Here is a 25,514-nt window from a genome sequence, read left to right as displayed (position 1 = left end):
ACGCTGACGACACCCAACTATACACCTCCTCTCGTGAGATCTCTGGACCATTCCTCCAAAATATCACCGACTGTCTGTCCGCTGTCTCTAATACTATGTCCTCCCTTTTTCTCAAACTAAACCTCTCTAAAACTGACCTCCTTGTCTTTCCACCTTCTAACCGACCTCCCCTCAACATCTCCATTTCAGTGTCTGGCACCATCATAACCCCCCGACGGCATGCCCGATGCCTTGGGGTCACACTGGACTCTGACCTCTCCTTTACCCCCCATATCCAATCTCTGGCCCAAACATGCCACATGGACCTCAGAAATATTGCTAAAATACGTCCGTTCCTAACCACGGACACGCTAAAGACGCTCGTGGTTGCGCTCATCCACTCCCGGCTTGACTACTGCAACTCGCTACTCATTGGCCTCCCCCGCACTAGACTCGCTCCGCTCCAATCCATACTAAATGCGGCAGCTAGACTCATTTTTCTATCCAGTCGTTATTCAGACGCCTCTGCATTATGCCAGTCGCTGCATTGGCTGCCCATCCACTGCAGAACTAAATTTAAACTCCTCTGCCTCACTCACAAAGCTCTGCATGGCGCTGCGCCACCATACATCGCCTCCCTACTGTCAGTACACCACCCAGCCCGCTCACTCCGATCGGCTAACACACTCAGACTAAACACCCCTGTAATACGAACCTCACATGCTCGCCTACAGGACTTCACCAGAGCAGCACCCATCCTCTGGAATGCTCTACCCCAAGGCATCCGGACAATTCCCGATGCACGAAATTTCAGACGTGCCTTAAAAACGCACCTCTTCAGGGAAGCATACCAAATCTCCTGACCTAGTCCCTCGCCCCTCCCTATGGTGCTCCACCCTGTTTGCCTTCTGATAAATGATCTGTACATAAAATTTCCTATTGCCTGTGTTCCCCAACCCCTGCACCTCCTGTACTACCCCCAACCCATTTGTGTCTAACCCAATGTACCTTATATTGTAATTGTTGTATTGTTTTGCATTTATCCATGCCTGAAAGCGCTGCGGAATAAGTTGGCGCTATACAAATAAAGATTATTATTATTATTATCTGGTGCCATACAGGTGTGATGGAAGCCGGCGTCCCCCTCCCTACAGTCCTAGGGTCACACCGGACCATCTGGTGCCATACAGGTGTGATGGAAGCAGGCGTCCCCCTCCCTACAGTCCTAGGGTCACACCGGACCATCTGGTGCCATACAGGTGTGATGGAAGCCGGCGTCCCCCTCCCTACAGTCCTAGGGTCACACCGGACCATCTGGTGCCATACAGGTGTGATGGAAGCAGGTGTCCCCCTCCACCACCCCTACAGTCCTAGTGTCACACCGGACCATCTGGTGCCATACAGGTGTGATGGAAGCAGGCGTCCCCCTCCATCACCCCTACAGTCCTGGGGTCACACCGGCTCAGAAGGAGCCCAATCACTTCCCCCATCTGACCCCACAGATAGTATTCCCACCGCAGCCGCTCATCGCTGTTGTGGTCCCCGGCCGCCCACTAGCAGCTGCACGCTTCAGCGCCGTTTACGTGGCTCTCGGCTAAGTGACTGGGAGACATGAAGTAGCGCTGCACCATTTCTGCAGCTCCCATTCGTTTCTACAAGCTACACCCACAACGCTGAGTTGTTTCTGAGGCCCGGGTTGTCCCATCTTGGCCATGGAAGGCTGATATGGGCACACTTGTGTAAGGCCGTGTGGTAGGACGCAGCGTATGGCAGCACTACCAGACCCGCTGACCCCAGGTGGCGCTGGCAGTCTATGCAGCTCACGCACGCCGTCCTGTGCAGGCTTCCTAGGTTAATTTTTTTTTTTTTTAATTTCCGTCTGTCACGGAGCGCTCTCGGTGTGTATAACCAGCGCCCGCATGTACAGGGAGGTGCGCTCTCGGTGTGTATAACCAGCGCCCGCATGTACAGGGAGGAGCGCTCTCGGTGTGTATAACCAGCGCCCGCATGTACAGGGAGGAGCGCTCTCGGTGTGTATAACCAGCGCCCGCATGTACAGGGAGGAGCGCTCTCGGCGTGTATAACCAGCGCCCGCGCGTACAGGGAGGAGCGCCCTCGGCGTGTATAACCAGCGCCCGCGCGTACAGGGAGGAGCGCCCTCGGCGTGTATAACCAGCGCCCGCGCGTAAAGGGAGGAGCGCCCTCGGTGTGTATAACCAGCGCCCGCGCGTAAAGGGAGGAGCGCCCTCGGTGTGTATAACCAGCGCCCACGCGTACAGGGAGGAGCGCTCTCGGTGTGTATAACCAGCGCCCGCATGTACAGGGAGGAGCGCTCTCGGTGTGTATAACCAGCGCCCGCATGTACAGGGAGGAGCGATCTATGGCGTGTAATATGTGCTACAATATGCTGCCTTCTATAAGCCATGAGAAGCAGTGACAATCCTGGTCTATGAATTGCTGACACCACATGCTATACACATAGAATGCAATTCAAGTCTGTCATGTGACCCGGCCCAAGTCACCAAGATGGCCGAGCAGGAGAGGACATGTGATGTTACATGTGTGGTGTGTCCAGAGCTACAATCACTACATCCCCAGTATGGCTCTAACTATCCTGGAGCTCCGGCCGCCCCCCACCCCGAGGGTCTCCTAGAAGAGTCACAGGCATTATATATTACACGGTGGGTGGGGTCCATGACAGTACATTCATGTGAATGCATATATAATAAGTGCATGAAGATCGCAGCAAGCGCCATGTCACCAGGTGTTACGCAGGTACAGCCCTATTGTTCCCTATGGGAAGCATATTCACCGCTGTCCATACACAACACTGCACATGTAACAGCACACAGTCTGCCATACAGAGCGGTAATACACGCAGCGCAGGGTGAAGGAGCCCTCGCCCGCTTCTCTGCCCATACTGGACCCTGCAGTGATTCATTTCGATCATACACATCTGGTACTAGGTGGTCACCAATAACCCCGGGGGGCCCAAGAGTGCGAGTCCTGCTGCGCAGGTAGACGGGTCTCCTGCTATATAGTCTTTACACACAATGCTCAGCACCCCTGGGAAAATGTGCTATAATGGCATGTAAAGAAGAAGCAGCAAGATGGTGGCCTGCCTGCAGCCTTACTTATAAGATTATTCTGCAGTCTGTAGATGCAAAGTGACTCCAGCCCTCGGGGTCGCCCCCGATCCTGGGCCGCTGCACTATGGGCGGTGTAGTTGGCCTCCTGCACATGACCGTGTCATCTCCGGACACGCGCAGTGTCTCCCAGCAGAGCAGATGGGCTGTAATGTTGTACATACACCCGTGTGAACGAGCCCATAGGCCAATCCAAATACCCATCGTGTGGTTGCGGCTCCCAGCCTGAGCTTAGGGCTTGTCGTTGAACGTTCAGGGTGTTGGGCCTCCCTCACACAGGCGTTTGGGCTAGGTTTTCAGTACAGCTGAAGCTTTCAGACCTGCTGGCATAGCAACCTGCGGTTAACGCTATACAGACGCAGTACAGAGTTGTGCCGGGTTTTCACCAGTGCCGAAACTGCAGCCCATTCATGTCAATGGGAGATGCTGCTGAAAACGGCCAATAGAACATGCAACGCTGTCAACACACCGCTTCAAGCCTCGCGTCCGCAGCCCCACTTAAATGAATGGGAGTGTTGTGCAGCGTTGAAACCGCCATACAAAACCGCCTGTGTGGGGGAGGCCTTAGACACGCAGTCTGGGTGGGGAACCACAGCTGTACTAAGGGCACCAAATGTGGCCATATCATGGCCAACACTGCACCTCCGTCACCAGGGCTGGATGCAGATACAGCTAGTCCACAACCTTACAGACCCGTCAGTAGTGGCCCCCAGCTCACCGGTCGTACACACCATCACATCTCATTGTGTTTGGTCACAAGGTAGAATCCCCATTCCAGGAAGCCTGGCCTAGCACAACACTTGTGTCCACCTGTAACCGCCATAACCCCCCTGGAGGCACAGACTCTGGAGGGAGACCCCACCGCCGCTGTCCAAGGGAGCACAATGAGTTGTGTGGCTGCAACTGTCACTTAACCCCTTAAGGACACAATTTAACAGATTTTAATCTCCATTTTTCAAAAGCCATAACTTTATTTTTCCGTCGATGCGGCCGTATAAAGACTTTTGCGTGATGAACTGCAGTTTCTATTGGTGCCATTTTTGGATACATAGACTAGACTGAAAAAAATTATTTTTTATGATAAAGGAGAGAAACTGAATCGATTCTGCCATAGATTCTTTCACAGCGTCTATCATGCAGCACATGACAATACATTTTTTCTGTGGGTCGGTACGATTGCAACGATACCAAAATTCTTCGTGTTCTGCAAACATGAGCTAATTGAATAGGCGTCCGTCATTCAACAAGCCCCACCCACAGCATCCACTTAGCAACAGGGTGTCATGACGTATGTGCTTGGCCAACAGACAAGACACGGTCACTGCACAGGACTAATGGTGCAAGAGAGATTTGCATTTACAATAACTATTTTGCGCCTATTTACATTTTTTAAGTGACAACTAGACGGGTAAAGACAGGGGGGGGGGGAGGAATGAGTTCTACAAGATGCAAAGCCGCTGCTGCATCCAGGCGGTTTCACATCTGTGTCAGAGGTTCGGTTGCAGATCCAGCTGAGAATACCAGAAGAAGAAATATTGCATGCAACGTTTTCTTCCATCTAAAAGCTGGGCGGACCTCATAGTTAACGGGGTCCCTCCGTTGCGGGCGGACCTCATAGTTAACGGGGTCCCTCCGTTGCGGGCGGACCTCATAGTTAACGGGGTCCCTCCGTTGCGGGCGGACCTCATAGTTAACGGGGTCCCTCCGTTGCTGTTAAGTCCTGAGACGAAACAGTTCAGCCGTGGGAATTCCCTTACCCATTCCTCGAACAGAGCAGGAAAGTGCAGATGTGAAACCACCCTTAGACTGACACATTGCCGGCATTAACAGTAGAAATATGCCAATAATTCTCACTCCTCAGCAAGCTACTAATCACTGGCCAGATACCTGGATGAGCATTAACCCCTTAGTGACAGAGCTTTTTTGCTTTTTCCTCCCTTTTAAAAAAATCGTAGCTCCTTTATTTATCCATTTACGTCGCTGTATGAGGGCTTGTGTTTTGTGGGATGAGTTGTATTTTTCAATGGCACTATTTATTGTACCATATAATTTTACTGAAAAACTTAAAAATTCTAAGCGGAGAGAAATGGAAAAAAAAAACAAAAAAACGACATTCCACCATCTTTCGGTGCTTCCTCTTTCTACGGCGCACAAACTGCAACAAAAACGACCTGATAACTTTATTCTATGGGTCAGTACGATTACTACGATACCAAACTTATATAGTATTTTTTTGCTGTAGCGCTTGTATTTTTTTTAAGATATTTAATTTTTTTCTGCAGTCATTTTGTGCGCGCAATAACCATTTTTTTTGTCGATTTAGTTGAGCAAGGGCTCATTTTTTGCGGGATGTCCTGTAGTTTCCGATAGTACCAATTTGGAATACATACGACTTTTTGATCGCTTTTTTATTGTGTTTTTTCTGGGAGACAGGGTAACTAAAAAAGTGCATTTCTGGCATTGTTTATATATATATATATTTTTTCAGACGACGTTCACCGTGCAGGAAAAATAATGCACTACTTTGATAGATAGATCGGACTTTTACGGACGCGGCGATACTAAATACATATTTAAATTTTTTTTTTTAACTGTAAAAAAAAAAAAAAAAAGTTATAACACTGATTTTTTTTACTTTACTTTGAAGCCCCCCTGGGGGACTTTAACATGCGATGCCTTGATCGCTCCTGCAGTATGACGTAATGCTATAGCATTACGTCATACTGCTTTTTCACAGGCAGTCTATCAAGCCAGCCCACGGGGATGGCTTGATAGGTAGTCTGCTAAGGCAGCCCTGGGGCCTTTCTAAAGGCTCCCGACTGCCATGACACCTGCACGGCTCCCCCGATCTCACCGCTAGGGGGCCGTGCGGGACCCCCGAACAGCGTTCGGGGCATTTAAAGGCTTAATAGCCGCGCTCGGCCGAACGCGGCTATTGCCCGCAGGTGTCAGCTGTTATAAACAGCTGACGCCCCGCTGTATGGAGGGAGCTAGCGACGCTACCTCCCTCCATACACGTCCTGCAACAGTAGGACATAGTTTTACGATAGCGCCGTCACTAAGGGGTTAACTTAATGCCCAGCTCACGTGACCAAATCCATATTTAGCCCTATTCAGTTCCCCTATAGATGCATTACACAGGACTAAAGGGTGAATGCCCGTGAATGGATTTCTACCACGTTTCCTACGCGCAAATTCTACAGCTATTGGGTTCTATTGAACCGAATAGCTTTCTGCCTGCCAATGCTCACATGCTGAATTCTACTGCGGACTTCCAGTGTGGGAAATAAATCACGGAATGTTCCATTTGGCGTGGATTACGCCACGGGAGGTCTCCTTTAATATAACATTAATGGAGATCACGAAAATCCATGATCACTCGCAGGCACTTTGTTTTCAATCACCGTACTCCCACAGTGTAAATCCGCGGGCATATCCCACAATGCTCGTGGGCATGAGCCCTAATTCAGGTCATACAGGGTATTGTAGTACAATGCAAAAATAAGTTAAAACAAAAGTCAGAATATACTTTTAACTGTTAAAAAGAAAAAAAAAAACACAAAAACACAACAGTCTTACAAGTAGTATGTGTGCAGCCCCATTCTCAAGACCTACATGGGAGAAAATTCTCATATTTACCTCTCTGGAATCTTCTAAGCGTTCAAAATAGACAAAAGCAAATCCTCTTGAGCGGCTGGTTCGTTGATCATAAACAACATTCACCCCAGAGAGAGGGCCATAGCGAGAGAACACTTCTCTTATATCTCGTTCACTTGTATACAAGCTCAAACCGAAGACTCCAACGCACGTGTTTGGATCTGGATTTCCCTGGAAAAAAATAAAACAAAGCGGAAAATAAGACATATTTAACATCTGAATGTTACTTTTTTTAAAGTTAATTAAGCATTCAAAAAAAAAAAAAAAAAGGTAAGAATGAGATCCAGGTAACAGCACATACCCTGCTACCATTGTGCCTCCTCCTGTTGGACATGGGAGAGTGACTTCGGCTTCTTCTTCGCCTGTAGTCTGGGGTATACGATCTGCTCTTTGTGCGCCTCTTGTGTGAACGGGATCGAGATCTAGAGCGAGAATATCTTCTATGCGAGCGTCTTCTAGACCTTGAACTGTACAAAATAAAAAGATCTTGTTACACGCTTGTGTACTTCAAGAATATTGGAGATAATGACACCATAATATAATCATCTCGTAGCAGACATCTTCAGTGTATGGCAGAAAGTTGTTGCCATGTCTGCAAGTTCTCAGACTGTGCAAAACTCACTTGTATTGTGCTTTAACAAATTCAGGTATTTAACAAAAAAAACACACTATACTAAAGCCAAGACACAGTAACGTACCAAGCTTGAAGAAAAAGCACCTACTAGTTTATTGTTAACTAAAGCCAGTGCTTGTGCGAGACTCTTCTGCTGACTGAGGGTTGGAAGGTGTGTAGTTCCTGGTGTTCGCCTGTCAGCCTCATTGCTCCGACAATCCCTCCCCTTCCCTTCTGGGACAACACTTCACTGATGTCATTGTAAAGGGGGCTTCACCCACACCCCGCACATAGGAGGTGGTAAGCCAAGCTCCATTTAGCCTGAGAGAAAGATCCACTGAGCGATGAAAAGCCAACAGAAGGAACTATATAGCTTTCAAACCCTCCGGAGTGTAACAGGGTCTCAGACACGGACTTTATAACGATGCATGTAATACTTGATATGAGATAGACAGATATATATATATATAAAAAAATAACACACTTCTTATATGTTCTTTAGTGAATGTTCACACGTAGCATAAATGCTGCGGATTTCCACATCACGAACCGTCAGAATCAGCACCACTGACTTGAAAAGAGCTGTGGATCTGCAGCAGTCTTCTCACCTCCCAATACCACAGCGCACACCAGATATGGCTACTGAGCACCGCAGCCATTCATGTAACGCCACGTCCGCAGCACATGACCGGCAGCGCTCAGTATTGGGGTGGGGGGGGGGGGGGCCGCACAGGCTGAAATCAGCTATGGTGTTGCATCTGATTTCCAGTGAGAATCCACACCAATGCTGCCAAATAAGTTTTTTTGATGTGGAAATGCTGCAGATTTTTTAACCCTGAATCTGCATTTGCAGAAAAGTTTACAGTTAACCCCTTCCCACTATAGGGCAAACATTTACGTCCTGTGGGGGTCAGGGCAACATTCCTTCATATAACGCGGGTGCCGGATGTTTATTACACCTGGCGGCAACAGCTCCATTCAGCTGCGCAGCTCAGCAGAGCCAATAATCATTTAAATGCCCCGAACGATGTTCGGGGGGGGGTCTTGTAGGGCCCCCTGCGAGGACAAGGTTGCAGGCTGCTACGGCACCTCCCTGTTAACTGCGGCACTGGAGTTCTCTGATCCTGGCCAGTATAGGTTCTTAAAGACAGTCTAAGCCGGTTGTGAATGGAGCGAGACTTGCTTCGAAGCCCTATCCATACAAGTCTGGTGTACATGGATGGCGATTGTCACCAAGTGGTTAGAAGGAACACTAGACAAATTACAGGAGTTTTCCCTCATAATGGAGATTTAAAAAGTGCCCATCCACAGTTTAGTAGATAGAGGTCTGATTGTTGGGTGCCGAGCTGCTGAATAGGGCAGAAGTCGAGCACGCTCCCTGCCGCTGCATTCATGGAGGACACTTATTTAGGAATATAGGCCTAAGGACCCGCTATCAAGTTTTTACTATGTAATCTATGCTAAACCTATAACAGCACTGCTAATGAGATTTCTTTATCGCCAATTAGTTTTGCAATGTGTGCCGGTACCCTCACACGCTGCTTCTGAAGTTTTCCCTTGGCTGTAGTAAAGCGAGTTGGAGTCCTATTTTCCCGTGCGCTGCACCAGGCACACCCCTGTTCTTGATTGGGTTGCATATTGATTTCTCCTCTTTGCTGTACCTCACCTCTCCTTTAGGCCGCCTGCAGGCGGCCGGGTCGGATCCCACTGCGAGAATTCTTGCAGCGAGATGCTGACCTGTGCCGCTGCAGAGGCCTGCGACTCACCCGCTCCTGGCATCTTATGTTTTCTGCTATGCGCCGGCTGCCAAGACCTGCATATAAATAGAGCATGCCACGATTTGTTTTCCACACACGTTTTCACGCAGACAAGTCGCAGCTGTGTGCATAGTATTGCGTTTTTGCAATGCAATCCTATGGCCCGCTGCAGAATTTCCGCCCGTGTTCAGGGGGCCTTACTTGCTGAGACTTGTGTCGTACTATGCATGCGCCTTGAGAATTATTACTCTTAGTAATCTCACCTTGGACAGTGGTAGTAAGGGTCCTTAAGGTGCACACGCAGTAGTTACAGCTAGTTAGAAAATGCAATCCTATGCAGACGGCCCCGATTTGTCTGTGCAAAATCCTGCGAGGAGAACAAGTCGCGGCATGCGAGCACCGCACAGAAATGTGTGCCGCTGGCTCTGCTCATGCGGCAGCTGGCACATCACAGAGCCAGAGCCGCAGGCGAGTGCCACGCTGGTCCCTGCAAGGGCTCGGGTCGTGTCCCACTGCGAGAATTCTCGCAACACGATCCGACCCGGCCATCTGCAGGCAGCCAAAGTCACAGGATTTTCAGGCATTGTGCAATGCTACAAACCGCATGTATGTGAAGCCTCTGCTTACCTATGGGTTCCTTCACATTAGTGTTTTGTAGCATGTGACATTGTGAGTCAAAAACCTCATGGGTTTCACAATACGCACACGACTCGCAAGGTTTTGTAACCCATGTTTCCCAATGGAGCCTTCTTCTCTGTTGCATTGCATAGCAAATCCAACTGTCAAAGCCCTAAACTGAGCCCTAGCTGCAGAAAACAAAAATACCTACATATCACCTTAGAAGCACTGTCTAGCTCCTCTGCTGCTTCTTCCCAATCCCTCGCACTGTTGATCATCTCTTCTGACCAGGAGATTAAAAAAAAAATCCCTGCCTCTGATTGGCTAAGCATCACAGCTCTCAGCCAATCAGAGTAAAAGCTCAATGAAAAGCTGTGATTGGTTCATCGAACGCTGGCTCCGATTGGTTGAGTGCTGACACGCTTAGCCTATCGGAGGCAGTGCTTCCAGGAGGTGGAGATTTTTCAAACCATGGCAAGAAGAGATGAAGACCAGTGCCGAGGACCCGGAAGATGCAGCGGAGTCAGACAGTATTTAAGTGATTATTTTTTCTGCAGCTAGGGCTTATTTTCAGGCCTTTACTACACATTGATGGGAGTGTGCCAATTAGGCCCCCCACAAGCAACTGTTTTAAGTGGCTGCAAACACTCAGTGCATACCAGGCACAGCAGTGTACATTGTGTAGCAGCTCAATTCCAATCACTCGAATGGGACTGAGCCATTCTCAGGCCCTTTTACACGGGACGGACTGTTTTGGTTGCTCAGGCTCCTGCGCTCCCGCCAGGTATTGAACAATACTTGTCCAGGTTTTCTGTATGCTTTTAAACTGGACGACCATTTTTCAGTACTGCGCGACCACTGCTTACAGTGACTGGAAAGGGGCAGGGGAAAGAACTCTCCTCCAGCTGCCCCCTGCTGACCGCACTGTGTGTGATCCAGCGATACTAGCTCTTGTGTACCACCACGGGAGAGAGTATACACTGGGACGAGTTTTGGGCAGAAGGGCCTTTAGTCCTGAAAAGCACATCTAACATAACTGAATACAGGATAAAGCAGCACACATTAAGGCTAGGTTCACATCGGGCTGATTTGCCGTGGAAATTCCGTGCAGAGAGTCGCTGCGGCAAATCCCGGGATTAGCCAGCCATGTGGACGAGATTTGTCAAAAATCTCATCCACACAGGACGGCCAGTCCGTTGCGGCAGAGTCAGCACTGCACGTGGTTCCCTGGCCACAGCAGGTCTATTTTTTCCCCCCGTTGCGGCCACGCTGCTCGTTATGGGATCGCCAGACGCAACGGAAAAGCATGCGACCAAGCCGCTTCAAAACCCGTGGCTAAGTGCCGCCGTTTTTAAAGCAGCACTTTCCTGGTGGAAATCTCACGGTTTTTCGCTGCAGCAAAACCGTGAGATTTTTGGCGGGATTCCGCCCTGTGAAAACCCAGCCTACGGCCACTATCACACATCAGTTTGTTTTTTTCTTACGGCGGTTTGCTTTCAATAGGTCCTCGCACACATGCGCTTGAATAAGGCGCTTTCTATTGCCACAATTTGAATGCTGTCTGCTCTATTTTGCAGCATTTGGAGCACCTCATCACAATAATGGGGTGTGCTAAAACCCGCTGCCAAAGGCAGAAACCTGCATCCGAAAGCGGTGGTAAAGTCACGGCATTTTGCAGATACCATGTGTAAGTGGCCTCAGTCTGCAGCTTTTTCTACACGGCCCTGAAACATTCTTGTCAAAATCATTAAAGGAGCAAAAAGGAAGTAACTATTACGTTCATTCATGCCATTTTAGGCATGAGAATGGCAGAGGAAGGTCAGTCTTATGGTGACTTCAGACAGATGCATTTACGTGCATAAAATATACGTGCGCAATAAGCAGAAAACAGAACCCATTGAGGTCAGTGGGTTTATTCTCATTTACCAATTTTGCACACAAAAAAATAAGACCTGCTCAATTTTTCTGCTCCATACAAGTCAATGGGATGTGCAAATGCACACGCAATATGCAACAGTATACGTGAAATACTATGCAAAACTGGGAAAAAGAACACCTGGACCTCCTCAGGCTAAATAGTCTTTAAGTAAGTGCAGGGGTGTCCCGCACCCATGTGAACATGCCCTGCATGTGCAAAAAAAGTACAATAAAATGCGCAAACACACAAAAGTGCCTTGTTTACTGCACAAATAAGTTGCGCTGAAACAAGTATATTTGCGCATGCGTTTGTCAGAAGCCGCCATTCATTTTAGGATTCCCAGCAATAAGACAGTTTTAATGCTGCAAGAAGTGGGACTTCGCATTCAAGTGCTCTCCTGTGGCCACAGCACCACAGACACCATCCATGTGCTTTTCTGGGTGTCCCCATTGATTTGAATGACAAATCAGATCAAGGTAGTGCATGTCATGTTAGTCTTTTCATGCAAGCCATGAAAAAAAAAAAAACACCCACACACCCTATATGCGTTTGGCTACATTCAATATGGTTGTGTGCCTTTAGTCTTCGGTGCCTTCACATGACAAGGAACGTAAAAAGCTGCAGAAAATTTACTGCATTTAGCCCCAATGTCCACGTTTGGGTTTGATTTGCAGAAAACATACTGCAGCATGCTCCATTTTAGTGCAGATCCTGCACGGATGGCTTCTATTGAAGTCAATGGAGGCCATCCGATCGTGGACAGGGTGCAGATTCCGCAGGTGTTTAAAAAAAATAAAATAATTAGTATTACTGTGCCTGCATGCCGGCGCTTTCACAGACCAGGAAATAGAAGACCTAGTCGACTTACGCAGTGTCCTCGATCAGGGTCAGATAGCCATGTAATAACATCATCCACATGAGTGGAAAAATTCTACAGTGTATCTGAAATATACTGGAGGATTATAAATCCACAGCAGGTTTACTTGTGCCGTACATTATGACAGCTGGTTTCTACATTTGAAATGTAAAGGTTGAAACCTGCAGCAAATCCACACCCTTTCAGTGCGGATTTGCTGCCAATTTTCTGCTGTGGAAAGTCAGCGATGGCAATCTAGAAGGAGATTGAAGAAGGAATTGCTAGGGAAAAAAAAAAAAAATTAAATCCCCTTTAAGGACCAAGTGCAGTAAATATACAGCCTTGGTCCTGAGCTGTAAGCCCGGCCAATAGTAAATACAGTGCTCCCACAATGTAGCAGAAGCAGGTCAGGTTCTCAGCTGTCAGACAGCCAAGGACCTGAGGGAGAAAGCACAAATTGCTTCTGCCTTCTCTTTCATGGTCTACATAGCGCTCAGCGAGTATGAGAATGCACTGCCTTTTCCTGCATGGGACCTGGCAGTCATACGATCACCAGTGACCCCCCAGAATGTCAAATCTGCAGTTAGACCCCTGATGAACTCTGACAGTGACTGTCACACTAGGGCAAAGTTTTTCCTTTAACTGGGGCTCCTATGAATGCTCCAGTTGCAGTGGAGAATCAGTGAAAAATCTATATCTACCTGTTTAACTAGTCCTTAACCCTTTCCAATCCACTGTCTGATGTCTGAAGACATTATGATTTAAGGCTGTACAGCTCCGATGTTGGAAGACAGCTGTCGGGGGTTCTCTTACTGTTAATTGCCAGCCTCTCTGCTGTTGGCGCCTATCCAACATGTCACCTAATACAGTACTGGCTTTAGTGAGCATATAGCTCCATTGTATAATGGCAGAAAAAGAGTAATCCCCCTAGGAAAACCAGGATACAGGTTAGGGAAAAGGTTAAGGCCAACACACACTGGACTTTAAGGGGCTAATCCCCCCCACTGCCACTCGAGTCTCCCCCATGATGCCACCGGGATTAGTACAATATGTCTCCACCTGAAGTATGGGTGGAGACATGGGTTGGCTGGCCTGAGGTCCTGGGAACGCCCACAGCTGCTGATTAAGGGGTGGACACACCTACACAGAGCGTTGGCCCAGTAGCTTACAGCCACAGCAGATCCTCCAGCAGCCGCTGCTGGCTCTCAGCGCTCACTCCCTCCCTTCCTAAAGGCCAGCCAGAGGTGCTTGCAGGAGCTGGCCGGCCATTAGCCGGACCTGCTGCAGCGCCATGGCCAGAGTGGCTTCCAGGAGCTGGGCGGCCAGGGCCGCAGCGAGACTGCCAGAGGCGTTTAAAAAGATGGCCAGCCTGTAGCGGTGCCGATTCTGCGAGCTCACCGGCCAGGAGCACTAGCGACTGTACAGGAATACTGGAGCTGCTTCTAGTACCTTTGCGACCATCAACTGGATGTCAGGAGCAGTAGCGGCCGCTACTGGACTGCCGGAGCCGCTTCCAGTAACTTTATGGCCATGAGCTACATAGAGCAGGAGCCAACACTACAGCCACTTCCACCGCTATGTGTTCACTGGGAGGGGGAATCCGGAGGTAGTGGCAGAAGGCAGAGCTCAGAACGGCACATCTGCGACAGCCGAACGGCAGCTGGGGGAGTTTCCTTTTATTCAGGACTACCAAGCCAGGTCTCCACCCATTATTCTGGTGGAGACATTACATTAATACAGATGTCACATTTACAGGCTGCCTCAGCCTGCTTATGGGACATCACAGGCTGTTGTAGCCAATCAAACATTGATCTGTCATTGGCTGCAGCAATCTGACATGCCATAAACAGGCAGGACTGCAGCCAGTAAAACAGCAGGAGCGATGGCAGTACGGGAGACAGCAGGGAGTGGCCAGTACAGAACTATTTGTTTTATGGCAGGGGAAGCTGTATATAAAGTCTCAGGAGAACAACTGATAAGCTGAAAAGTACTTTATAATGTTACAAGCTTTTAGTGATGCATATAGGTAGAGGGGAAAATGCACCCCACAAACGCCAAAAGTGCTGTGCACAAGGCAATCCACTGACTTCTGAGGGAGTTGGCCAGGCACTTCTGAATATAGTCTTCCCACCATCCTGCGGCATTAGACAGCCTCAGAATAGGAATTCTCCAAAATTATTGTGAAGTCCTGCATTCTGATTAAGAGGCTTATTTACTGTTTTAAAGGGGTTGTCTCATGAAATCAAGTGGGGTTATATACTTCTGTATGGCCATATTAATGCACTTTGTAATATACATCGTGCATTAATTATGAGCCATACAGAAGTTATTCACTTACCTGCTCCGTTGCTAGCGTCCCCGTCGCCATGGATCCGTCTAAAATCGCCGTCTTCTGGCGATTTTAGACGCGCTTGCGCTGTGCGGTCTTCTCTGCTGTGAATTCGGCCGCTCGTGCTGGTTCTCGTAGCTCCGCCCCGTCACGTGTGCCGATTCCAGCCAATCAGGAGGCTGGAATAGTCAATGGACCGCACAGAGCCCACGGTGCACCATGGGAGAAGACCCTCGGTGCATCGTGGGTGAAGAGCCCGGCGGCCATCTTAGTAAGGTAAGGAAGAAGTCGCCGCAGCGCGGGGATTCGGGTAAGTACTAAACTTTTTTTTAACACATGCATTGGGTTTGTCTCGCGCCGAAACGGGGGGGGGGGGGGGGGGGGGGGGGCCCTATTGAAAAAAAAAAAAAAAAAAAACAGTTTCGGCGTGAGACAACCCCTTTAATAAAGCAGTAATCGATCAATAAGCATTACATTAAACTTACATTTGCTTCGTGTCACCACATTCTGACAACTATTTTTCTCCTTATCGAGCCATGTTAGGGAGTTTTATTGCAGAGTGAATTAAACTTTTTATTGGCAGCATTATGGTGTGCATATAAAGTTATTTATCTTGCAAAAATTTGGGGACTTTTAACATGTGACTGAACACTCAAAATACACTGCAGTGTATAGGAGCCCTCATTAGGCCACTAGCTGACATTACAACCTCTGTACCCCACAGTCAGGGAAGGGACGCAACACAGGGAGCCCCTCCCCCTAAGGCCACTCACACAGTCGGTAAAAAGCTGCGATTTTGATCGTGACATTTCACCGCCATTTTTGGATAAAGGTTACCGCGTCAGATAGCAATTTTTAAACAAACCCCATCATTGTGTGATAAAGCACGAAAATGTGGCAAAATAGAGCAGACAGCACTCGAACATAGCGGTGTTAAAAGATACAGCAGTAATCGCGACAAAAAGCGCGTGAGAGTGGCCCAACAGCCTAGATGTCACCATCACTATTAACCACGTCATCTAAATGGTCAGAATCAGAGCCCTCTCCAATCCTGGCCATTGCAGGAGGGCATCAGCTGTTTAGCACAACTGGCACCAGTTGTGTATGGGTTGAGCCCAACTCTTGAGCCTCTCCGCAACCGGTCGGGTCAGATCCCGCTGTGAGATATGAGCTGTTCCTCTGCAGTGACCTGGCGCTCACCTCCTCCCAGCGTCTCGCACTGTGCCAGTTGTCACGCAGCCGCAGCCCAGAGCCGGCAGGTCACCAGTGACGTTTGCGCGAGCCTTGCACAGAAATAGGTCATGCCGCGCTTTGTTTACTGCGTGAGTTTTCACACGGTCAAATCACGGCTGTCTGCATAGGATTGCATTATCTAATTCAATCCTATGGCAGTGGGTGGAAATTTAGCAGGAAATCCCGCCATGGAATTTCCGCCCATGTGCAGGAGGCCATATACCAAGCAGCTAATTAGGACCACCATCAACAACAAAAAAAACAAACCATTATATTGTCATACTATTACTCACCGAGATTTTGACCTGGACCTAGAATGGGATGCTGACCGCTTGGAAGCTCTTGACGCACTACGGGAGCGAGACCGACTTCCGGATTTTGCACGCGGAGCACTTTCTGCAGCTGACTTGGAACGAGAGCGCGACTCCTAACAGAACAAAGTAAAATTAAAAATGGAGCAGTTCTAAGAAATGCCTACCTTCATTAAAAGAAACGAAGACAATTATATAAACCTGAAAAACAAATGGTTAGGTTATAGTTTACTCTGCCCTCCAACTGACTGCATTTAACCCATAAAGACACTTTTCACTATGAATACCCTATTTGAACCAGATGACCAAATCCAAATTTTGTGTTCACTAAAGTCATGCAAGTCATGAATTTGATCATACAGACACTGGAACATAAACCATACATTTACTTAACCTAGGACCCATTCATTCTTCCAGATTCTTTTAATTCTACGACACTCTTGCTTTAAACTTTTCTTCATTCTTCATATTTTATTTTTTTTCATTTTTCAACTTCGTGTATTCTTCCCCAATTCAACCAATTCATTAACGCCTCAATTATAGTCAAGAGCTTCTATCTGAAAAGTCTTCTGATAATTTTTTTTCCCCCATTCAAATGAAATTTTCTGATCTTTACAACTTTTCATTAGCCTTCTTTTATCTTGCTTTCTCTTCAACATTCTTGTAATAAACTCTTCAATTTCTTCACGAATATTAACCTTAATGGAAAAAGAACATTTAGTATATTTAAGCAAATCTGGACTAGATACTCTTCTGTGGCGCTAAAGTTTATAAAAAGCCAACAGACCGAGTATACACAGAATTTGGTATGACCTCCCTGCAGTAACCAACAACCTCCTCCTAGGACATCTGCCATAGAACTCCTCCTCAGCACAAGGCCTACATACATTCCCTAACCTGTCAACCCCCTCAACACTTCTTTACACGTTCTGCAAGTTGTCTTTTATAATAGCTGAAGCCTAGTCTCACTTATTGAGCTTTCTTGAAATCCTTCAATACAAGGATTATAGCCAACTAATAAGGCAGCTTCCAAGAATCAGGCATCCCCAAGGTGAGGTGTACCATTTACTTAGAATATGGATTTGGTACGGAGATACCTGCAGGAGAAAGCACCGAGGCGTCATGTTTGACCTGCATAACAAGCAGTTACTAGGGAAAACTAACATTTGTAATCTGATTTTTATTTTTTAATTTCCTTGCTACAGTAGACTAATCAAGCGCAAGGCCCATATCTGGATTCCGCAGCAAGTACTGCCCATAGACATGCTATCGTAAACCGCTTTTGCGATTTTTCACTCGGAAGAACCACAAAAACAGCCCCCCCCCCCTCCCCCCCCTGCAAAAAAACACAGCATTTCCTATTCCAGCGCAGATTACATGCGGACTGCTTCCATCAAAGTCATTGAAAGACATCCGATCCGCGAACCTTCGGCAATAACATTTTGGAAGGGTCACAGATCTTGCGCCATCTCCTAGCAACGGTGCAGTACTGCGCATGTGCGCCGGCCGGCATATCCACAATACAGAAAAGACTGCGGACTGGTACATGGGTCATCTGCAGAGATGTTACTTGAGAATGACCAGCTGGGACAGTGCCAGCCTGATGCCGCGGCCTGCATGACATCCTGCTTCATGCCTCACACTACTCTGTCTATAAACATTGTTGCAGTCCACTATCTCACCCCCAGCCCCACCATATATGCTCACCCAAGCGGGTATGTGTTCTTAAAGAGATTGTCACCGTGTTTTGTCACCCCCCGAGGGCAGCATAAGGTAGCGCCTGTCTCATTGATTACAGCTATATGTCTGCGTGGTCAGCACATTTATAAAGGACTACTTTAAATAGTCTTGGATATTCATGAGCTGCAGACTAGCTGCACTCACCTCACCCTCTAGCCAGTGATTGACTGACCGCTCTCTATTCGCAGTAACAGGCAGACAGAAATCACTGTCCGGAGGGCAGGGTGGGCGTGGATAGCCTGCAGCCCATAAATACTCAGGACTAAAGTCCCATTTACACAGGACGAGCGATGCCCACCCCTCGTCCCAGTGAAGCTCGCTCCTGTGCCTTTACACAGGAGCGAGTATCATTGGTATCGCTCACAGCGCAGCCAAGGAGCGTTCTCCACCCACTTCCAGTCACTGTAAGCAGACAGTCGCTCAGTGTGAACAGTAGTCCTTCAGTTCTGAACGACTAGTCAGTTTTCTACACGCACAAACTGAATGACTGCCACTCAGTCTCTGCATGCATTTACACGGGTCAACTATCATTCAAACTCCTGCGGGAGCGCTCGGTTTTAAACAACTCTGAACAATAATAGTCCAGTGTAAACGGGCCTTCGTTCTGTGCCTGGCTGCTACTGATAAATAGCCATTTTCTCCACAATTACTGCGCAGATACATACAGCAGCAACTGCAATCTGTGGGACATGCACTATCCTATGGTACCCTCAGTGAGGACTGCAGAAACATGGTGACGGATTACCTTTAATGTTAAAAGAAAGCATCTGCTTGTCTCCCCAAAAACAAAGACGGCTGGGGAGCTGAAATCCAGCTACTGTTCATCTATCCCGACATCAGGGGGCGAGTCAGAAGCCCCCCCATACACATTAGATCAGCAGGTCCAGCTGACTGAGACCTAGCGGGCACGGCCAAATGAAGGTTGGAATTTATTTAAAGGGGGATGCTTCACAAAGACAGAAGCAGATGGCATAGTGATCAGCTGATCGCTGCAGATGCAGCTTCTCAGTCCCAGCAAACAGACCCTGCAAGCTAATGCGGGTGCATGTAATGAATGCATGGATGAGCTGCATCCGCTCCAATAGGAATCGCCCTTTTGAAGAGTTTCTCTAATCTGATACATAGAGGGTCCCCAATAGGGAACACATGGACAAGGGCTGGCCGGATGTGACCAATGACAAACGACTGATAGCACAACTACAGCGTTGTCCAGTAGCACTACAGACAGACTACCAAAGTGAGAATTTGTGCAAGACAACACCGATGCCCTTTTACATGGAATGATTCTCATTTGAACACGCGCACGAGTGAGGCCACCGCTAATTCGTTTGCAGTTAACTATTCTCAACATTCTGCACAAGCGCTGTGTGATGCTGGGAGCGTTGAGACGTAACGAGACGTGAGCGAGCCGCTGAAGATTTCTATGCTGGCTGAAACAGAGCGACAAATGAGAACTGCACGATGGCTCGCGTTTAGACCTAACGATTATCGCACCACAGGCGTATGCGTAAACCGCCGTGCGGATCCTGCAGCGTTTTACTGCCAGCGAGACGGTGATCGCAGCGATAGTGCATTGCACATGACCGCGTATTATCACGCACGCCGTCATGCACAGTGTGACTTTTTAATATCCCCTATACCCATGTATTGCGCATAGACCACGTTGAATACGCTACCTGTACAGAATAGAGCTGCTCGTGCGTGATACACAGTCAAGTAGAGCATGCTGCGATCTTTTTCACGCACGTCGCTAGATTCCACGTTCATATGCTAATGTGAATGGATCTAGCAAAAGCAATGTACCTTCACTGACTCCATTCACCGCGGGAGTAATACGAGGTGAAGTCACGCCCATGTGAATGAGCCCTAACGCACACGCAGATACTTGTTTAGACATTGCTTCAACTTTAAGGCATAGTAACGCCAATATACATGGGGATGCGTAAAACACTGCGCAATTCTGCTGGAAATAGAACACACCTGGAACTAATTAGCCACGAGCAGATGAACACGGACTGCGGGCAGAAGTACAGTGATATGTGCCAATACACATGCGAGAAGAAAAAAAAAAAAACCTTATTCATAGCGCAAAAAGTTGCTCCAAGGCGCGCAAAATTGTGCCTATGCCTGGGTGAAGCCACCCTTAGTGCTTCTTAAAGTCAGTGATTTTTCTGTGCGCCTATAGACCGTCATCACACCAGATTCATATGGGACCCCGTAATGTTTAGGTCTGGCATGGCCTCTATCCAATAACCTGTCCGATCTGGGCGATTACCACAACCTCTCCAGCTGAAGAGCCACCGACTGACGCCATCAGAACATGTCACTCTAGAGCACACATTAAGAACCCGCAGTCAGGGGCCACATGTGGCCCAGCATGCCCCCTAATGCAGCTGAGGAGTTTTGGGATAGTCTATGAAGCTCATGTTGTATAGGAAGTTGCTTACGCCTCCGTCACACAGGCGACAAAGTTGCGCAATTTTGTTGCGCTGCTACAAATCGCATGCATGTAAAACCCATGCTTTCCTATGGGTTAATTCACACCTGCAATGTTTTGTAGCAAGTGACAACCTGACACAAAAACATCACAGGTCCCGCAATATGCCCGCGACTTATGAGGTTTTGTAGCCCATGTTTCCCTATGGAGCCTTCCTCTGTTGCATCGCATGAAAAAAACACAACACAATTTTCGTGCAATGCAGCTTTGACAGTAGGAAATCCAACTGTCAGAACCCTAACCTAAGCCCTAGCTGCAGAGAAAAAAGGAAAAACAAAACAAGACAAAAAACACCACATCGTATACATCATTTTAGCTGTCAGCCCAGCAGCATCTTCTCCCCAGGTCTCTGGCACTATTCTCCTTAATCTCTTCTGGCTGGGGAATTGAAAAATCACTGCCTCCTGGAAGCGCTGCCTCTGATTGGCTGATGCTTAGCCAATCACAGCCAGCACTCGAACCAATCACAGTCATTCATCAGGCGCTGGCTCGGATTGGCTAAGCATCAGCCAATCACAGTGAGCGCTTCTAGGAGGCAGGGATTTTTTTAAATCCCCGGCCAGGAGAGATGAAGACCAGTGCCGGGGACCAGGAAGATGATGCAGCGGAGCCCCGGGCAGCACTTCTAAAAGAACACTTTTTCTGCAATTAGGGCTTATATTTCAACACACTGTAGCACTACAAAAAAAAAAAAAATCTCAGTTTTGCTGAGAGAAGACGCAGTGATATAGCACGGACCAGCGATGCAATTTTCTCGTTGCGATGCCGTGTCGCCAATGTGAGGGAAGCCTTAAAGTCACATTTCTGAACAGAGTATTGCCCCAAAGCATAACCCTTCCATGACCACGGGTGGGAGCACAATTTCACACACTGGAATGCTGCATTATAAAAAGGGGATTTTTACTTTTTAGTCTATCCAAAGTATATGTTTTGCAGGACACATCCCAAGTTTTCTTTTGTAGAAGAAAAAAAGTTAGTACAAAGTCTTTATCCTCCCTCCTAAATTTGGTGCTCGTTCACATTGCTATATCCCTACGATTTTTCCTTTTATTACATCTGTGCCATCAGTTTTTCAAGTGCGCAAAAAAAAAAAAAAAAAAAGGGATGCCAGTTATCTCACAACCTGCAGAAAACTGGGTGTGCAAAATACGAAAAAAGTGAACATGAATGTCAAGGTTTGCAAAAAGTTTGTAAAAAAGACAAAACACGCAAATGGGAGATTTCGATCCATGAATATGAACAGAAGTGGCACATGCTGTGATTTTTTTACAACAAAAACCACCAGTTTCCGTAATGGGTCTGTATTCAGTAAATAAAAAGTATGGCCTGAATACAGGCGGAAATGAAGTGTGAACGAGCCCTTAACACCCAAACTGAATCCAGATCACCTGTACTCAGTTATTCCAAACACGTGTACATTGTGCAACGACTCGTAGGAGGCGGCCGCAGCGCTGGGAGAACCCCGCCGCCGCCGCTTCACTTTATGAATTCTCTCCAGGCGTTTTACAGACAAAGAAGTTCTATTTTCCTTGGCCGTGGTAACTTCACGATCGCTCATGGCACCGTGCGGAGGAGCAGGCAGCCATCACAAGAGCATTAAGATAGCGAGGACTGTCAGGAGCCCGGTGATTTTATGTGAGAAGAAGGGATAAAGGAATGCCAGTGTGTAAGTGTGTGTTGCGTCTACGAGCCTCTCTCCCTGCAGAGCCCCGGGCAAAGGGGGCGCTGCAAGCAGCAATACTTGTGAGCTACCGGACCGGGGATGCTCACAGCATCGGGACCAGAACTAATGTGGGGAACACAATCAGCTGCAAGTATACATCCATTCTGAAAAATGGCAAGCAAATGTGGCATTTGAGCTCTGGCTACTTGGTGATGGCTACCCCTGCAGTCACACTGAAGGTACTGCTGCTGTAGCAAATAAAGCATTACTTATAAACCCCCGCCGCTGGCTAGGGGGTGCTGTGCGCACCTGACGGCCGCAGCAGGTTCTCGCCACGCATGCATTACTGCAAGGGCCGGCGGCTGGCTGCAGCGGCACATTAGTGCTGCAGCAGAGTAAACAAATACCAACAGGAGGTTTTAAAAGGGCCATCAAGGCCGCCTGCACATGGGCAGATTTTTGCTGCGGAATCCGGAGTGGGCAGCTGCCACCGGGCTCCGCAGCAATAACCCTGGAAAAATTATTCTTCATTCACACGAGCGGAAACCACTAGCTGTTCGCGGATAAAAAGAGGGGGGGGGGGGGGGCGGACAAAACGCAGCACGCTCCATTTCACTGCGGTTCCCACACGGACAGCTTCCATTGAAGTCAATGGAAGCAGTCTGACCCGCGGCCCGTCTGCAAGTGACATTGCAGACAGACCGTGGATTACGTGGGAAAAGCAGTTTAAAAGAAAATAAATAAAAATCTGTGCTGCGCATGTCAGACGGCGAGCCGCACAGACCATCCGCAGTACAGGCAGAGAACAAAAGGAGGTAAGCGTGGAAGCCAGCCAGGAACAGGGTCAAATCCCTCTGCGGGCTCTGCTGCATCAAAGCCGCCATGTGCCGTCCGCCTAACGCCAAAACCACTTGTGGTGGAACCCCGCCCAGCCACGGCAGCCCAATCTTGCTGATGATACTAGCAAGATTGTGCCCCCCAGTGGCAGCTACGGCTCTGTGGAGTTCCGGCCGTATGGGAACCTATTTCGATGGGTGTAATATGGAGCATGCGTTGTTGCACCCAAGTGGTCTTAACAGAGTTTACAATACCCGTCAAACACCACCATTGATTCCAATGGGGCTCCTCAGAGACGCGTTTAAGCACGGTGTCTCTAACGGCGCACTTTTGCAACGCCGTCTGTTCCATTTTAGTAAATTTCAGTGATTTCTTAAAAACACACCTCCTCGCCTGTTTCAGTGATGGAGTGTGCTAAAACCGCCATGTTTTCACCAACACCTATATGAGGCCGTCCTACGGGTATAGTCACACGGGCGACTTTCCCCGTGCAAGTTCTAGCCGAGACGGACCGAACTCGCAGGAAAACCCAATCGTTTCAAAGGGTTAATTCACACAAGGAATTTCTCTCTAGGACCAGTCGTCCGAGGGAACTCTTCCAAGACTCGCCTCATGGGCACGGCAAGAGAAAAACAAACATTTCCCTGCAATCGTATGCCATACGTTCTTCATGCCGCTGCGACGTGTTTACCTACAGGGACCGCGTACAATGGAAAAGAAAACCGCACGCGAATCCAGACCAAAGGGGCCAATCAAGCTACAAGTAAGCAATCGATGTGGACGACACCGTACATGTCACGTCTAGTACAAGATACGCTGGCACTTCAGGCTCGAGGGTTAAGCTGCCCTGCTGCCAGGACTTTGCCAACAACAGGGCATCTGTTCCGAACAACTTTTTAAAAACCTGCCGAGGTCCTTGTGATCCCCCCGGTGATCGTAAACAATCGTCGGCTACATCCGGGCACATGGCGAGGTCTCCCCTGTGCCACTAGTTTACGTGGGCGACCGGCCAACAAACATGACATATCTACACCACCATAATCGGCAACGGACCCCGAAAAGCTCCGTTCTCGCAGTCACATGGTAGAGGAGCTGCAGAGGGCACCGAGGCAAAACATAGCAACATCGCCTGTATATATCCCCGCCGCCTCTATATATCCCCGCCGCCTCTATATATCCCCGGGACCACAAGGAAAGTCAGCCGTACTGAAACAGATCCGGCCGTCACATCGGGGGGCGCTCTCCAGACCCCCCAAGATCTACAGCAAGTAATATGAATCCTGGACGGCGCACAATAATAATAACCACAAGGAAGATACGGCAACAAAGGGTCATAAAATAATGGATGGTACGTCCCTAACGGCCGACACCTCAGTCTGGTGGCCACGGGCTTCGGAGCCGCCGGCAGACAGCTGACCGCCGTACCACCCAGACTTATAATGGCGGCTGCGAGGGAAGTTATTTTTACGTTTCGGTACATTAGTAGCCAAAATGCTAATACCAGGCGAACAACGCCCCTCGTAGGCGACGACTAGTAGGTCTACAGCCGCAATGGAAGAAGTAGCCAAGCGTCACCCCACATATAACATGGGGCTCTCCATATATCCCCGGGGCCACTGTCACCATGTACCAGACAATGCTGACGAGCCCTCCACCACAACACAGCCGACCTCCTCGGCCACGGCAGATACAGCTGACATATTACATAGCACACAGCGGCGGATACGGCTATACTCACTCTGCCCTGGAAGTTAGTCCCTTCCACGTCGCTCATGGCGGCTTCTTTCAAAGTCACCGTCTAACGATTTGCTCGGTCGGAAAGATGCAGGTCGGCGAGCGCTGCCGTCGTCTAGTCCTCCTCGGTTTCCTCCGACCGCTCCTCTCGCCGCCGCTTTTGTCTTCGTCCAACGCTTCACAAAATGGCGTCGTCGTCGTCTTCTCGCGGTTCATAAGGCAGAGCCGGAGAGGGAGGAGCCTGCAGCACAGAATGGCGGCGGCAGCGCGGATGACGCGAAGACCAGCGGCTGAATAGCTTCAGGCTGCCGTGTAATACAGGGGGTAGTAAAACTAATGGCGGGAAGAAGATGGCGCGGGAGGCAGCCGTGAGGGGCTGCGAGGAGCCGGCGGGCGGCGTGTGCTTGGCGGGTACAACGGCTAAACCCGCTCAGTATGCGGCGGTATATATAAATATACCTAGACTATAGCTACACTATGGAGACCGCCTCTCGTCGTGTTTCTGGTCATGTTTCCTGTCACGAATCCAACATGTCCGACTGTAAATCTTAAGAACTCCCGAATGTCAAATCTGTCGCTGGATGACGGACCGGACGGACATTACGGAAGAAAGTTACTCGAGGATA

At 48.6% G+C, this 25,514-nt stretch overlaps 1 protein-coding gene across 1 annotated transcript in view; it reads right to left on the bottom strand.

Annotated features, from left to right (window-relative positions):
- TRA2A (transformer 2 alpha homolog) overlaps window positions 1-25,099 on the bottom strand; it is a 34,805-nt gene extending 9,706 nt beyond the window's left edge. Inside the window, exons 1-4 of the mRNA XM_066585256.1 lie at window positions 24,893-25,099; window positions 16,400-16,533; window positions 7,084-7,249; window positions 6,765-6,953 (exon numbers count right to left, since the gene is read on the bottom strand). Coding sequence (XP_066441353.1) covers window positions 6,765-6,953; window positions 7,084-7,249; window positions 16,400-16,533; window positions 24,893-24,928 — 525 coding nt within the window. The 5' untranslated portion in view covers window positions 24,929-25,099. The remainder of the gene's footprint in view (window positions 1-6,764; window positions 6,954-7,083; window positions 7,250-16,399; window positions 16,534-24,892) is intronic.
- Between the last annotated feature and the right edge of the window lie 415 nt (window positions 25,100-25,514).

This window comes from Eleutherodactylus coqui, chromosome 12, assembly GCF_035609145.1.
Source record: "Eleutherodactylus coqui strain aEleCoq1 chromosome 12, aEleCoq1.hap1, whole genome shotgun sequence".
Lineage (NCBI taxonomy): Eukaryota > Metazoa > Chordata > Amphibia > Anura > Eleutherodactylidae > Eleutherodactylus > Eleutherodactylus coqui.
Note: the sequence above shows the minus strand (reverse complement) of the source record. Positions and strands in the feature narration are given on the sequence as shown.